The sequence below is a fragment of the Hyla sarda genome, chromosome 6 (assembly GCF_029499605.1).
Source record: "Hyla sarda isolate aHylSar1 chromosome 6, aHylSar1.hap1, whole genome shotgun sequence".
Lineage (NCBI taxonomy): Eukaryota > Metazoa > Chordata > Amphibia > Anura > Hylidae > Hyla > Hyla sarda.
Genome location: NC_079194.1, coordinates 78,202,880 through 78,219,654, shown reverse-complemented (window position 1 = coordinate 78,219,654; position 16,775 = coordinate 78,202,880). Strand labels below are relative to the sequence as shown.

General features: G+C 47.6%; 1 protein-coding gene across 1 annotated transcript in view; it reads left to right on the top strand.

Moving 5' to 3' along the window:
* SYN2 (synapsin II) overlaps positions 1–14,904 on the top strand; it is a 193,953-nt gene extending 179,049 nt beyond the window's left edge. Inside the window, exon 13 of the mRNA XM_056528113.1 lies at positions 12,620–14,904. Within this exon, the coding sequence (XP_056384088.1) occupies positions 12,620–12,755 (136 nt within the window). The 3' untranslated portion in view covers positions 12,756–14,904. The remainder of the gene's footprint in view (positions 1–12,619) is intronic.
* Positions 14,905–16,775: the final 1,871 nt, after the last annotated feature.

Here is a 16,775-nt window from a genome sequence, read left to right as displayed (position 1 = left end):
TGGGAGAATATTGGGAGTCCTTCATGCACATTAGATGGTCAGCCAGTCCCACCAATATTGGAAGGTTCAGTCCACCTTTTGCTAATGTGTATGAGGGCATTCACTTAAAGGGGTTAAACCAAGATCCATTGGAGAGCAGAGCAAGGAACTGAATGATCGCTTCTGAAATAGCCTTCTAGGCTCATTTGACAGCCCCATTTACTGTAGGGGTAGAGTCGCACGGGGTGCATCCACAGCATATTTTACGATGGCAGTCACAGAGGGACTGCAGAGTGCACTTGCGGCAGCGGCCAGGTAGCTCTGTGGGTCCTCTTGTAACAGCAGATTTCCACAGCGGGAAATCCACCACTACGAGCGAACTCACTAAGCTACCCGGCTGGAGTCTGGAGCTCGCTCTGCAGTCCCTCTGTGACTGCAGTCGGCACATCTGCAGTGTAAAATACACTGCGGATGCGCCCCGTGTGACCCTGCCCTTAGTCAGTATATACTTATTGGACATTGCCAGCACACCCCATTGACAAGGTGAAATGGTAACACTCAGCTGTTAATTTATTCATGCAGTTCTAAAAGAAATAACAGATGAAAATCACAACTCTAGAGCGTTCTAGGAAAAGATAATTCAGCGTTATCAGGCATTAAGGCATTGGTTTATATGAAAAATACAAGAGTCATGTCAGGGGAACATACAAGTCCTCCTTAAAGGGGTATTCCAGGAAAAAACTTTACATATATCAACTGGCTCCGGAAAGTTAAACAGATTTGTAAATTACTAAAATTAAAAAAAATCTTAATCCTTCCAGTAGTTATCAGCTGCTGAAGTTGAGTTCTTTTCTTTCTGGCAACAGTGCTCTCTGCTGACACCTTTTCTTGTCTCAGGAACTGTCCTAAGTTTTAAAGGTTTGCTATGGGGATTTACTTCTACTTGAACAAAACCTGAGACAAGCAGAGATGTCAGCAGAGAGCACTGTTGTCAGACAGAAAAGAACAACTCAACATCGGCAGCTGATAACTACTGGATGGATTAAGAATTTTTAATAGAAGTAATTTACAAATCTGTTTAACTTTCTGGAACCAGTTGAGATACATATATATATAATTTCAGCGGCACACCCGTTGGTTCGTGTCCAAATAGTGGGATTTTATTGACCCATATCAAATGCGACATTTCAACAGCATCACGCCGTCTTTTTCATGCATGATTCATGATGCTTGAAAAAGATGGCGTGATGCCGTTGAAACGTCGCATTTGATATGGGTTATCTATGCAGTCTGCGATTGGGACCGCAATTATTTGCTTGCTCCCCGGAACTTTCTGATTATTGTGGTAGTGCTGCCTACCTTTGGATTGATATATATATATATATACATTTCCTGGAATACCCCTTTAAGAAAACTTGGTCTCTGAACTGTGGACCTACATCTTTTGCAAAACTACAACTCCCAGCATGCCCGGACAGACAACGGCTGTCCGGGTATGCTGGGAGTTGTATTTTGCAATAGCTGGAGGTCTACACTTTGGAGACCACTACTGCATCCAGATTATTAACACCACTTCTGCATCAATCTGCACATTCAGCATTAGCCGTCTACAGATAGATTGTAGCACTTCATCACTTTCCTTATTTAGAAGTCATCTTTGTCTCCTACACCTGATAGCCCTATTATGTAATAGTACAGAAAGATCTTTCCTCATTTTGCAATCAGCATTAAGCCCTTGTATTATTAGAAACACATCCTATCACGTGAGCTCGGTATTGGGAGGTGTCCTCGAGAAGGAAGGAAATCCTTGTGTGATTAGTCACGTTCCTCCCACATTCTCACTGTACAGTATCTCTCCTGCCTTGTAATAACCGGAATAATGATCTTTCTCCCATCACCTACCTGATATTTGTCTTTACTCTCTACACCTCCCCTATAAGCACAGGCAGTTATTATAATAAAAGCTTCTTTGCATTATTAAATATACATTATTCTGTTAATACAGGGTTCCCTCAAGTTACAATATCAATCAGTTGCAGGACGACCATTGTATGTTGAAACCATTGTATGTTAAGACCATAACTCTATGGAAACCTGGTAATTGGTTCTGAAGAACCCAAATGTCATCCAAAAATAAGAAAAAGTGAGGATTAAAGAAAAATGAGTAGATAACTAATATAGATATAGCAAGTCCTTACATATAAAAGTATGAAAGATCTGCTGGGAGCTGTAATCACTGTCAATGTAGAGGACCGGAATGTTCTAAAAAAGTAACATTGAGCCTCCCTCACCTGGAACAGCTATCCCAGGCACAGGTAAAGAGTAGTACAGAGCATGTAATACCTCCCTGTACTGTAGGGGGCGCTACCAGACAGCCAGTCAGTGCATGCACTTTACGCTGCGCAAAATCTGCTGTGCGGCAAGAAATACGCAGCGTACCCAGCAGCAGCCCTGTGTGCGCAATGAAGTTTGGAGGTGAGGCAGGCGCGCTGATGTAACTCCAAACCGCCTCCAAACCTTACTACAAACACCGGGCTGCGGCCGTATGGCCCTGTGTGTCTGCTTATAGCGTATGGCCCTGTGTGTCTAGCGTATTTACACAGCATGATATAAGCTGCGTAAATGCTATGTGTGACCCTACCCCTAAGCTATACCTATCTGTTAAAGCTAATGCGCAGAAGCAAAGCCAATCGATCCTGGTTAGGGCTGGGCGGTATACCGGTTCATACCAAATACCGTCATTTTTGTGCTGAACAATATGAATTTTAACCCATACCGCAATACTGGTTGGGCCCCTTCCCCTCGGGAATGAATGAATGAGCCCAGCACTCAGCTGTCCCCACATCAGGGAACTAATCACAAGCCACCCACGAGCACTGTTCTGCCCCCCAATTAATTATCTGCCCAGCGCAGTCCCCATCGGGGTAAATACGGATATGTCACCCGCATGCGCTGCCCTCCTCTTACTCATGTTTGTTGCGGCCGCCGGCGCTGACACTCTATACCAGTGGTCTTCAACCTGCCGACCTCCAGATGTTGCAAAACTACAACTCTCAGCATGCCCAGACAGCCGTTGGCTGTCCGGGCATGCTGGGAGTTGTAGTATTGCAACATCAGGAGGTCGGCAGGTTGGAGACCACTGCTCTATATTGTGTGGTATCCCTATGCCCGGGCTGCAAAAAATAAACAAAATAAACTTTAACTCACCTCCTATTGGTCCGGTATCGGCCTCATCTGCTTCCTAGTGAATGGAATGTCGGACAGCCGTCAGCCTATCACCAGCCGCAGCAATGTTCCGCCTCGGCCGCTGATAGGCTGAGCCCACTGTCATGTAAGAAGCCGCCCAGAGCTCCTTACATGACAGTGGGCTCAGCCTATCAGCGTAAGGCCGACGTCAGAACATGCATGAGTTTATTTTGTTTACCTTGTGTCTGCGCCGGCGGGGGCAACAAACAGCACAAGGAGGGCAGCGGGTGACATGTGAGTATTTACCCCGATGGGGGCAGCGCTGGGCTGATCATTTTTGTTGGGGGGGGGGGGGGGGCAGAATAGCACAGCGCTGGGCTGATAATTAATTTTTATTGGGGGGGCAGAATAGCGCAGCGCTGGGCTGATAATTCATTTTTGTTGTGGGGGGGGCAGAATAGCGCAGCGCTGGGTTGATAATTTGGGGGGGGGGAGGAAATACCGTTACATACCGTGGAACCGCCGAAAGTTACAAAAATACTGTGATACGCAGATTTGGTCATACCGCCGATCCCTAATCCTGGTCCAATACTAAGAACCAAACGATGGTTAAAAAGAACGAGCAGAGCATTCAGCCCCTTAAAGGGAACCAGTGGTCAGTCTAAAAAATTGCCCTGACTCCAACTTTGTTTACTTTCTTGTTATGACCTCTGTTTCCAATATATAGAATTATTATTTGGTTGACTAGTCAGATGGGCATGAGATAAGGAGGCTGAGGGGGCGAAAATCATGTTTTTGCGGGAGGGGAAAACTCCTATTTACCCCCTGAATTAAGCTGTAATAAAGTTCCCGCCCATCTGACTATTCAGGGAAACTTATGAATAGTCAACAATCTATATATCCCCTATATCTCAGGAACAGGGAACATAGCAAGAAAGAAAAAAACTGATTTGGAATCAAGGCACTCAAGGGTATACAATAGTATAAAAGCTGCATTTTTTTGGACCAACACAAGTCCTCTTTAAGCCTTTTACTATGGTTTCATATGCCCTGTGCTTTAAGGGGTACTCTGCTGAAAACAGGTAAGGACAAGTAAGGACAAGCAGGGCTCTGTACACTGAGGACAAGCAGATCTCTGTGCACTGAGGACAAGCAGGGCTCTGTGCACTGAGGACAAGCAGGGCTCTGCACACTGAGGACATGCAGGGCTCTGTACACTGAGGACAAGCAGGGCTCTGTGCAGTGAGGACAAGCAGGGCTCTGTACTCTGAGGACAAGCAGGGCTCTGTACACTGAGGACAAGCAGGGTTCTGTACACTGAGGACAAGCAGGGTTCTGTACACTGAGGACAATCAGGGCTCTGTACACTGAGGACAAGCAGGGCTCTGTACACTGAGGACAAGCAGGGCTCTGTACACTGAGGACAAGCAGGGCTCTGTACACTGAGGACAAGCAGGGCTCTGTGCACTTAGGACAAGCAGGACTCTGTGCACTGAGGACAAGCAGGGCTCTGTGCACTGAGGACAAGCAGGGCTCTGTGCACTGAGGACAAGCAGGACTCTGTGCACTGAGGACAAGCAGGGCTCTGTGCAGTGAGGACAAGCAGGGCTCTGTATTCTGAGGACAAGCAGGGCTCTGTACACTGAGGACAAGCAGGGTTCTGTACACTGAGGACAAGCAGGGTTCTGTACACTGAGGACAATCAGGGCTCTGTACACTGAGGACAATCAGGGCTCTGTGCACTGAGGACAAGCAGGGATCTGTGCACTGAGGACAAGCAGGACTCTGTACACTGAGGACAAGCAGGGTTCTGTACACTGAGGACAAGCAGGGTTCTGTACACTTAGGACAAGCAGGACTCTGTGCACTGAGGACAAGCAGGGCTCTGTGCACTGAGGACAAGCAGGGATCTGTGCACTGAGGACAAGCAGGACTCTGTGCACTGAGGACAAGCAGGGCTCTGTAGACTGAGGACAAGCAGGGCTCTGTACACTGAGGACAAGCAGGGCTCTGTACACTGAGGACAATCAGGGCTCTGTACACTGAGGACAAGCAGGGCTCTGTACACTGAGGACAAGCAGGGCTCTGTACACTGAGGACAAGCGGGGCTCTGTGCACTTAGGACAAGCAGGACTCTGTGCACTGAGAACAAGCAGGGCTCTGTGCACTGAAGACAAGCAGGACTCTGTGCACTGAGGACAAGCAGGGCTCTGTGCAGTGAGGACAAGCAGGGCTCTGTACTCTGAGGACAAGCAGGGCTCTGTACACTGAGGACAAGCAGGGTTCTGTACACTGAGGACAAGCAGGGTTCTGTACACTGAGGACAATCAGGGCTCTGTACACTGAGGACAATCCGGGCTCTGTACACTGAGGACAAGCAGGGCTCTGTACACTGAGGACAAACAGGGCTCTGTACACTGAGGACAAGCAGGGCTCTGTGCACTTAGGACAAGCAGGGCTCTGTGCACTGAGGACAAGCAGGGCTCTGTGCACTGAGGACAAGCAGGGCTCTGTGCACTGAGGACAAGCAGGACTCTGTGCACTGAGGACAAGCAGGGCTCTGTAGACTGAGGACAAGCAGGGCTCTGTACACTGAGGACAAGCAGGGCTCTGTACACTGAGGACAAGCAGGGTTCTGTACACTGAGGACAAGCAGGGTTCTGTACACTTAGGACAAGCAGGACTCTGTGCACTGAGGACAAGCAGGGCTCTGTGCACTGAGGACAAGCAGGGATCTGTGCACTGAGGACAAGCAGGACTCTGTGCACTGAGGACAAGCAGGGCTCTGTAGACTGAGGACAAGCAGGGCTCTGTACACTGAGGACAAGCAGGGCTCTGTACACTGAGGACAATCAGGGCTCTGTACACTGAGGACAAGCAGGGCTCTGTACACTGAGGACAAGCAGGGCTCTGTACACTGAGGACAAGCGGGGCTCTGTGCACTGAGGACAAGCAGGACTCTGTGCACTGAGAACAAGCAGGGCTCTGTGCACTGAAGACAAGCAGGACTCTGTGCACTGAGGACAAGCAGGGCTCTGTGCAGTGAGGACAAGCAGGGCTCTGTACTCTGAGGACAAGCAGGGCTCTGTACACTGAGGACAAGCAGGGTTCTGTACACTGAGGACAAGCAGGGTTCTGTACACTGAGGACAATCAGGGCTCTGTACACTGAGGACAATCCGGGCTCTGTACACTGAGGACAAGCAGGGCTCTGTACACTGAGGACAAACAGGGCTCTGTACACTGAGGACAAGCAGGGCTCTGTGCACTTAGGACAAGCAGGGCTCTGTGCACTGAGGACAAGCAGGGCTCTGTGCACTGAGGACAAGCAGGGCTCTGTGCACTGAGGACAAGCAGGACTCTGTGCACTGAGGACAAGCAGGGCTCTGTAGACTGAGGACAAGCAGGGCTCTGTACACTGAGGACAAGCAGGGCTCTGTACACTGAGGACAAGCAGGGTTCTGTACACTGAGGACAAGCAGGGTTCTGTACACTTAGGACAAGCAGGACTCTGTGCACTGAGGACAAGCAGGGCTCTGTGCACTGAGGACAAGCAGGGATCTGTGCACTGAGGACAAGCAGGACTCTGTGCACTGAGGACAAGCAGGGCTCTGTAGACTGAGGACAAGCAGGGCTCTGTACACTGAGGACAAGCAGGGCTCTGTACACTGAGGACAATCAGGGCTCTGTACACTGAGGACAAGCAGGGCTCTGTACACTGAGGACAAGCAGGGCTCTGTACACTGAGGACAAGCGGGGCTCTGTGCACTGAGGACAAGCAGGACTCTGTGCACTGAGAACAAGCAGGGCTCTGTGCACTGAAGACAAGCAGGACTCTGTGCACTGAGGACAAGCAGGGCTCTGTGCAGTGAGGACAAGCAGGGCTCTGTACTCTGAGGACAAGCAGGGCTCTGTACACTGAGGACAAGCAGGGTTCTGTACACTGAGGACAAGCAGGGTTCTGTACACTGAGGACAATCAGGGCTCTGTACACTGAGGACAATCCGGGCTCTGTACACTGAGGACAAGCAGGGCTCTGTACACTGAGGACAAACAGGGCTCTGTACACTGAGGACAAGCAGGGCTCTGTGCACTTAGGACAAGCAGGGCTCTGTGCACTGAGGACAAGCAGGGCTCTGTGCACTGAGGACAAGCAGGGCTCTGTGCACTGAGGACAAGCAGGACTCTGTGCACTGAGGACAAGCAGGGCTCTGTAGACTGAGGACAAGCAGGGCTCTGTACACTGAGGACAAGCAGGGCTCTGTACACTGAGGACAAGCAGGGCTCTGTGCAGTGAGGACAAGCAGGGCTCTGTGCACTGAGGACAAGCAGGACTCTGTGCACTGAGGACAAGCAGGGCTCTGTGCAGTGAGGACAAGCAGGGCTCTGTACTCTGAGGACAAGCAGGGCTCTGTACACTGAGGACAAGCAGGGTTCTGTACACTGAGGACAAGCAGGGCTCTGTGCACTGAGGACAAGCAGGACTCTGTGCACTGAGGACAAGCAGGGCTCTGTAGACTGAGGACAAGCAGGGCTCTGTACACTGAGGACAAGCAGGGCTCTGTACACTGAGAACAAGCGGTGCTCTGTGCAGTGAGGACAAGCAGGGCTCTGTGCACTGAGGACAAGAAGGGCTCTGTACACTGAGGACAAGCAGGGCTCTGTACACTGAGGACAAGCAGGGTTCTGTACACTGAAGACAAGCAGAGCTCTGTACACTGAGGACAAGCAGGGCTCTGTGCACTGAGGACAAGCAGGGCTCTGTGCACTGAGGACAAGCAGGGCTCTGTGCACTGAGGACAAGCAGGGCTCTGTGCACTGAGGACAAGCAGGGCTCTGTGCACTGAGGACAAGCAGGGCTCTGTGCACTGAGGACAAGCAGGGCTCTGTGCACTGAGGACAAGCAAGGGCTCTGTGCACTGAGGACAAGCAGGGCTCTGTGCACTGAGGACAAGCATGGCTCTGTGCACTGAGGACAAGCAGTGCTCTGTATACTGAGGACAAGCGAGGCTCTGTACACTGAGGACAAGCGGGGCTATGTACACTGAGGACAAGCAGAGTTCTGTACACTGAGGACAAGCATTGCTCTGTACACTGAGGACAATCAGGGCTCTGTACACTGGGGACAATCAGGGCTCTACATTGAGGACAAGCAGGGCTCTGTACACTGAAGACAAGCAGGGTTTTGTTTACTGAGGACAAGCGGCCTCTGTACACTGAGGACAAGCGGGGCTATGTACACTGAGGGCTCTGTGCACTGAGGACAAGCAGAGTTCTGTACACTGAGGACAAGCAGGGCTCTGTACACTAAGGACAAGCAGGGCTCTGTACACTGAGGACAAGCGGGGCTATGTGCACTGAGGACAAGCAGAGTTCTGTACACTGAGGACAAGCAGAGCTCTGTACAGTGAGGACAAGCAGGACTCTGTACACTGAGGACAAGCAGGGCTCTGTACACTGAGGACAAACAGGGCTCTGTACACTGAGGACAAGCAGGGCTCTGTATACTGAGGACAAGCGAGGCTCTGTACACTGAGGACAAGCGGGGCTATGTACACTGAGGACAAGCAGAGTTCTGTACACTGAGGACAAGCAGGGCTCTGTACACTGAGGACAATCAGGGCTCTGTACACTGAGGACAATCAGGGCTCTACATTGAGGACAAGCAGGGCTCTGTACACTGAAGACAAGCAGGGTTTTGTATACTGAGGACAAGCGGGCTCTGTACACTGAGGATAAGCGGGGCTATGTACACTGAGGGCTCTGTGCACTGAGGACAAGCAGGGTTCTGTACACTGAGGACAAGCAGGGCTCTGTACACTGAGGACAAGCAGGGCTCTGTACACTGAGGACAAGCAGAGCTCTGTACAGTGAGGACAAGCAGGACTCTGTACACTGAGCACAAGCAGGGCTCTGTACACTGAGGACAAGCAGGGCTCTGTACACTGAGGACAATCAGGGCTCTATACACTGAGGACAAGCAGGACTCTGTACACTGAGGACAAGCAGGGCTCTGTGCAGTGAGGACAAGCAGGGCTCTGTGCAGTGAGGACAATCAGGGCTCTGTACACTGGGGACAATCAGGGCTCTACATTGAGGACAAGCAGGGCTCTGTACACTGAAGACAAGCAGGGTTTTGTTTACTGAGGACAAGCGGCCTCTGTACACTGAGGACAAGCGGGGCTATGTACACTGAGGGCTCTGTGCACTGAGGACAAGCAGAGTTCTGTACACTGAGGACAAGCAGGGCTCTGTACACTAAGGACAAGCAGGGCTCTGTACACTGAGGACAAGCGGGGCTATGTGCACTGAGGACAAGCAGAGTTCTGTACACTGAGGACAAGCAGAGCTCTGTACAGTGAGGACAAGCAGGACTCTGTACACTGAGGACAAGCAGGGCTCTGTACACTGAGGATAAACAGGGCTCTGTACACTGAGGACAAGCAGGGCTCTGTATACTGAGGACAAGCGAGGCTCTGTACACTGAGGACAAGCGGGGCTATGTACACTGAGGACAAGCAGAGTTCTGTACACTGAGGACAAGCAGGGCTCTGTACACTGAGGACAATCAGGGCTCTGTACACTGAGGACAATGAGGGCTCTACATTGAGGACAAGCAGGGCTCTGTACACTGAAGACAAGCAGGGTTTTGTATACTGAGGACAAGCGGGCTCTGTACACTGAGGATAAGCGGGGCTATGTACACTGAGGGCTCTGTGCACTGAGGACAAGCAGGGTTCTGTACACTGAGGACAAGCAGGGCTCTGTACACTGAGGACAAGCAGGGCTCTGTACACTGAGGACAAGCAGAGCTCTGTACAGTGAGGACAAGCAGGACTCTGTACACTGAGCACAAGCAGGGCTCTGTACACTGAGGACAAGCAGGGCTCTGTACACTGAGGACAATCAGGGCTCTATACACTGAGGACAAGCAGGACTCTGTACACTGAGGACAAGCAGGGCTCTGTGCAGTGAGGACAAGTAGGGCTCTGTGCAGTGAGGACAAGCAGGGCTCTGTACACTGAGGACAAGCAGGGCTCTGTACACTGAGGACAAGCTGGGTTCTGTACACTGAGGACAAGCAGGGCTCTGTACACTGAGGACAATCAGGGCTCTGTACACTGAGGACAATCAGGGCTCTACACTGAGGACAAGCAGGGCTCTGTACACTGAAGACAAGCAGGGTTTTGTATACTGAGGACAAGCGGGGCTCTGTATACTGAGGACAAGCGGGGCTATGTACACTGAGGGCTCTGTGCACTGAGGACAAGCAGGGTTCTGTACACTGAGGACAAGCAGGGCTCTGTACACTGAGGACAAGCAGGGCTCTGTACACTGAGGACAAGCGGGGCTATGTGCACTGAGGACAAGCAGAGTTCTGTACACTGAGGACAAGCAGAGCTCTGTACAGTGAGGACAAGCAGTACTCTGTACACTGAGGACAAGCAGGGCTCTGTACACTGAGGACAAGCAGGGCTCTGTACACTGAGGACAATCAGGGCTCTATACACTGAGGACAAGCAGGACTCTGTACACTGAGGACAAGCAGGGCTCTGTGCACTGAGGACAAGCAGGGCTCTGTGCAGTGAGGACAAGCAGGACTCTGTACACTGAGGACAAGCAGGGCTCTGTACACTGAGGACAAGCTGGGTTCTGTACACTGAGCACAAGCAGGACTCTGTGCACTGAGGACGAGCATGGCTCTGTACACTGAGGACAAGCTGGGTTCTGTACACTGAGGACAAGCAGGGCTCTGTACACTGAGGACAAGCAGGGCTCTGTGCACTGAGGCTCTATGACACTCTCCCGACTCACACAGCAGAATGATTGACAAGCCAGGAGTCTGCACAGAGCCCTGCTTGTCATGTTAACCTTTCCTGGATTTGGTCTCTGCACAGTGACATAAATCACTGAGAGATGGGAAGTTCTGATCAGTGGGGGAGCCTGTATGTGCAGCACATGGCTCCTCATGGTACATATTACATCCTCTGCGCCACCAGATATACTCCATGAGGCACTTTACTCTCATATGGCATAAAATTGATAAAGCTTGAGACACACAGGTACAGGATGGTAATATACTATGGATCTGTACAAAATTGATCCATCCTATGGCCATGTGTAAAATCGAGCACACTGTAGGTTGTCAAGGTTATCTATTAAAACAATAACTACCCATTTTCTTTTAAATGGGCACTGTCATGAACTTTTTTTTGTTATGATGTAGTACTTATGTACTACAACATATTTCTAATATACTTCAATTTATTTTTTATTTTTTTTGGCGGTTAAAATTTTGTATTTTGCTTTTGAAATCCTGCCACTAGGGGTCTCCCTCCTAGTGGCAGGCAGCCGCCTGCTGTGACGTCACAGCTGAATTGGGACCGATCCCAGCCGGGCATCGGTCCGAATTCAGTCAGCCTGTGCTCGCTCCCTGAAACAGCACCACTCCTATCCACAGGTTTCAGGTGGTATTGCAGCTCAGCCCCATTCACATCAATGATGCTCAGCTGCAATACAACACATAACCCATGGACAGGTGTGGTGCTGTTTTTAGAAGAAAGTTAAAGTGTTTTTCTAAATCGTGGACAGCTCCTTTAAAGGGGTACTCAGGCCCTGAGACATCTTTTCCCCTATCCAAAGGATAGGGTTACGGCGGGACCCCCGCAATCTTACATTCGGCACCCACCTCTTTGAGCTGCACGCTGCCATCAGACGTCACACGGGGGCGGAGTCGTGGCGTCACCATACTCCGGCCCTGTGGTTGGCACCCGTGAATTTATGAGCTGACAGAGCGACGTGCAGCTCAAAGACGTGGGTGCCGAATGCAAGATTGCAGGGGTCCCCAGCGGCGGGACCCCCGCGGTCAGACATCTTATTCCTATCCTTTGGATAGGGGATAAGATGTCTTAGGGCCGGAGTGCCCCTTTAATTCTTGAACTTCTCATATAAAGAAGTTGTCTGGGATTTGAGATGCATGGTTGCTTTTTGTCTCAGAAATGGCACCACACCTTTCCATGCCACTCACAAACAAGTAGGCCCTGTATTTAGGGAAAGTTACCATGTTTTCACTACACTGCACAACCTCTTTAACCTGTGGAAGGTTTGAATTATTCATCTTTTTCCTGAACTCTTATGAGCCTATAACGGTTTCTTTGTGTATGCCCAGGGATTTCTCATCTTACCTTATCACCACAATGTATTGTTTTTCCTTTTATTATGGAAAACATATGGTTGTCACTGGAAACAATAGCTGTGCTGCTGTGTAGTCAGGTGGAAGCAGTGCACCCAAAGAACTCTGATAATAACCAATCAAATCCCATATACATGTTTCTTCAGGTCTTTCCACCACCAACATGGCTGCCATATATGCACATGCTTGTTGTCATGCCTTTGTGCTTTTTCCATCTTCTTTTCTTCCTATAGTAAAATTATTTCTATTTTTCTTTAACTAGCAAGTCCCAGTCTCTGACCAACGCCTTCAACTTCACCCAGTCATCGTTCTTCCACTCATCAAACACCAACGATGAAGCAAAAGCAGACACTATCCGGAATCTAAGGAAGTCCTTTGCCAGTCTGTTCTCTGATTAAATCACATAAAACCAATAGTAAAGGATAATTCTGCAGCTAACACTATGGAGCGTATATAATAACCTAAACTCAATATTTACAAGAGATGAACTATAGGAAGCTTCTTACCTCTGTGTATTAGCAGTAGGCCTCCTTGCCATAATACTCGGAGCATACGTGTTTGTTGCTGGTGTATAAGCACTATTGTGGTGTGAAAATTCAGGTATGGAGACTGAGCCATAATCTCCAGCTTTAACAGTTATCCCATATATATATATATATATATATATATATATATATATATATATATATATATTATTTTTTATTTTTTTGTCAATCCCTATAGATAAGATGGTAGAGTGCCTGAAAAAAAAATAGCTCTTCTGATTGAGTTTTAGGTGTTTCCATGATTTTTGTGCTTGTATCTACCCATTAGTTTTCCCCTGAACTCTTACAGCTCCAACCAGCTTGGACTATAGTGCCAATATATTATTCAGTCTATGTTCTAGTAGGGATTGTTATTCATTTACAAATAAGTCATATGAGCCGGCTTTACTACAACTCCCTTCATCCACTAGCGACTTGTTTCTCACTTGCATCAGAGATATATTTTCCCTTTTGCTTTGGGCTTCCTACCAAAACCAGAACCAGATCTCAAAATCGAGAACTGGAGATTGCATTACTTTACCATGTAGCCATCTTTCCTAGTTTGTGGTTTATAAAACAAAATAGGAAACGGACTTCTAGAGACTACTTTGCCTAAATCTGGCCATACACTTTAGATTATTGTAGGGCAAACCCAACAATTTTGATGAGATCCATCAACCATGTAATGTCAATGGTGGCTTCCTAACTCTTCCCTTACAGATAATATTGGACAGAAAAGGATCAGGATATTGTATTTCTCAGAAGAGATATGCTGCCACCAGATAGTTCTAGCAATGGCTTACATCCCTCTTTCCGCATCTATATGGGGGAATAGAGAATTCGGCTGACAGCTAACTAATATTAAAATTATCAAGCTTAAAGAGGTTCCCAAATTTTCACATATTGATGGCCAATCCTCGGGATAGGCTATCAATACCTAATCGATGGCTTCCCGCTGGTCAACTGTTCTGTACAGCCACCATGACCGGACGTGCACTTTGAATGGAGCCAAAAGCAGATGACTCTTCACTGTGTAACGGCTGTGAGCAATCTGCTTCTGCCCTCCTCGTATGTCAAGATACCTCAGCTATGATGATCAGCTGGGGAGCAAGATGTTGGTTTCCTGACAATAGGCCATCAATATGTGGAATAGGAGAACCCCTTGAAAACCTTTTGCACAAGAGTGTATTAGAATATTACATTATATATTGCACAAACAGTGCCTATAGCTCCACAGTGTACAGCATACAGGGACCCCTGCTAATTTTGTATGTTTGCCCACTGACAAAGAAATGATTAGTCTATAATTTAACAGTAGGGTTGTTTGAGCAGTAAGAGACATAATAACACAAAAAATCCCAAAAAAACACATTTCAAATAAGTTATTAATTAATTAGCATTTTATTTAGTGAAATAAGTATTTGATCAGGAAGATTTCTGGCTCCCAGGTGACTTTTATACAAATGACAAGCTGAGAACAGAAGCACTCTCTTAACCCCTTGCCGCATATGGATGTTTATAAACGTCCATAAGCAGCTCCCGAGATATGACACGCGCTCAGCAGGTGAGCGCACATCATACCCTGTGGGTCCAGGTTGCTATGAGCAACCAGGACTCACTGCTAATGCCGGACATCGGCGATCGGGCTGATGTCTGGCATTAGCTCTTTAGACGCGGCTATCAAAGTTGATCGCCGCGTCTAAAGTGAAAGTAAAAGCTTCCCGGCAGCTCAGTCGGGCTGACCGGGACTATCGCGGTAAAATCACAATTTCCCGATCAGCTAGAACGCAAGAGGAGGGTGCCTTACCTGCCCCCTGCATGTCCGATCAGCGATTTATTGCTCCAAGCCTGAAATCCAGGCTTGAGCAATCAACCGCCGATAACACTGATCAATGTATTACAATGCAATGGCAGGGATCAGTGTATTGAATCAATGTACTGCATGTTATAGTCCCCTATGGGAACTATAACATTGCAAAAAAAAAAGTGAAAAAAGTTAATAAAGATGATGTAACCCCTTCCCCCCCCCAAAAAAACTGTGTAAATAAAAATAAACATATGTTGTATCGCAGGGTGCGTAAATGTCCAAACTATAAAAATATATCGTTAATTAAAATGGCCCACGCGCAAAAAATTCCAAAGTCCAACATAGCGTATTTTTGGTCACTTTTTATACCATAAAAAATTAATAAAAAGCAATCAAAAAGTCTGATCAAAACAAAAATGGTACCGATAAAAACTTCAGATCACTGCGCAAAAAATAAGCCCTCTTACCGTCCCGTACATGGAAAACAAAAAAGTTATAGGGGTCAGAACAGGACAATTTAAAACGTATACATTTTCCTGCATGTAGTTATGATTTTTTGCAGAAGTACGAAGTACATTTTAATCGGATGGACCTACAGAATAAAGATAAGGTGTCATTTTTACCGAAAAATTGTACTGCGTTGAAACGGAAGCCCCCAAAAGTTACAAAATTGTGTTTTTCTTCCATTTTGTCGCACAAGGGGTTTTCTTTTTTCGTTTCGCCATAGATTTTTTGGGTAAAATGACTGATGTGTCATTGCAAAGTAGAATTGGTGGCGCAAAAAATAAGCCATCATATGGATTTTTACATGCAAAATTGAAAGGGTTATGATTTTTAAAAGGTAAGGAGAAAAAAACTAAAGTGCAAAAACGAAAAATCACCAAAGAGGGAAGGGGTTAAAGGGTACTATAAAAGACAACTTTCCACAGAGGCAATCGACCAATCAGATTACAAACTCTCCACCATGGCCAATAAGAGAGAGCTGTCCAAGGATGCCAGGCACAAGATTGGAGACCTACATAAGACTTGAATGGGCTACAAGACCATCGCCAAGTAGCTTGGTGAGAACTTTACAACTGTTGGAGCGGTTATTTATGAATGGAAGAAACACAAAATAGTTGTCAATCTGCAAAGAGAAAAGGAGAGGGACAAAACCCCTTCTGAGATATGGGAAAACCTAGCGGCCAACTACAAGAAATGTCTGACCTTTGTTATTGCCACCAAGAGCTTTGGAACCTAAGTCGTAAGTCATGTTTTGGAAAGAGTTCGAATACTTATTTCAATTTATAACTTATTTGAAATGCATTTTTCTGGAAAAAATTTTTTGTCTCTCACTGTTCAAATAAACCTACCATTAAAATAATAAACCTACCATTAAAATAATAGACTGATCATTACTTTGTCAGTGGGCAAATGTACAAAATCAGCAAGGGATCATATAATGTTTATCTTCACTGTAAAACCACAGTGATAAGATGTGCCTTTGTACCTCAGGGTTTAAAGGGGTATTCTGGCCAAATACATCTTATCCCCTATCCAAAGTATAGGGGATGAGATGTCTGATCGCTGGGGGCCCGCTGCTGGGACCCCCCTGTGATCTCCATGCAGCACCCGCATTCCATGCTGGGCTGATTTTCCAGTCTCGGAAACTTCTGTGTCTCCAAGACAGGAGAGGTGATGTCACACCACACCTCCTCCATTCATGTCTATAGGAGGGGGCGTGACGGACGTCACGCCCCCTCCTATAGACATGAATGGAGGGGGTGTGGCGTGACTATCATGTAAGAATGCCTTCTAATTCAGGTGGACATGTTAAAGGGGTACTCTAGTGGAAAACTTTTTTTTTTTTTTTTTTTTATCAACTGGTGCCAGAAAGTTAAACAGATTTGTAAATTACAATTATTTCTATTAAAAAATCTTAAGCCTTCCAGTACTTATTAGCAGCTGTATACTATAGAGGAAATTCTTTTTTTTTTTTTTGGGATTTCTTTTCTGTCTCGATCACAGTACTCTCTGCTGACACCTCTGTCCGTGTCAGGAACTGTCCAGAGCAGGAGATAATCTCCATAGCAAACATATGTTGCTCT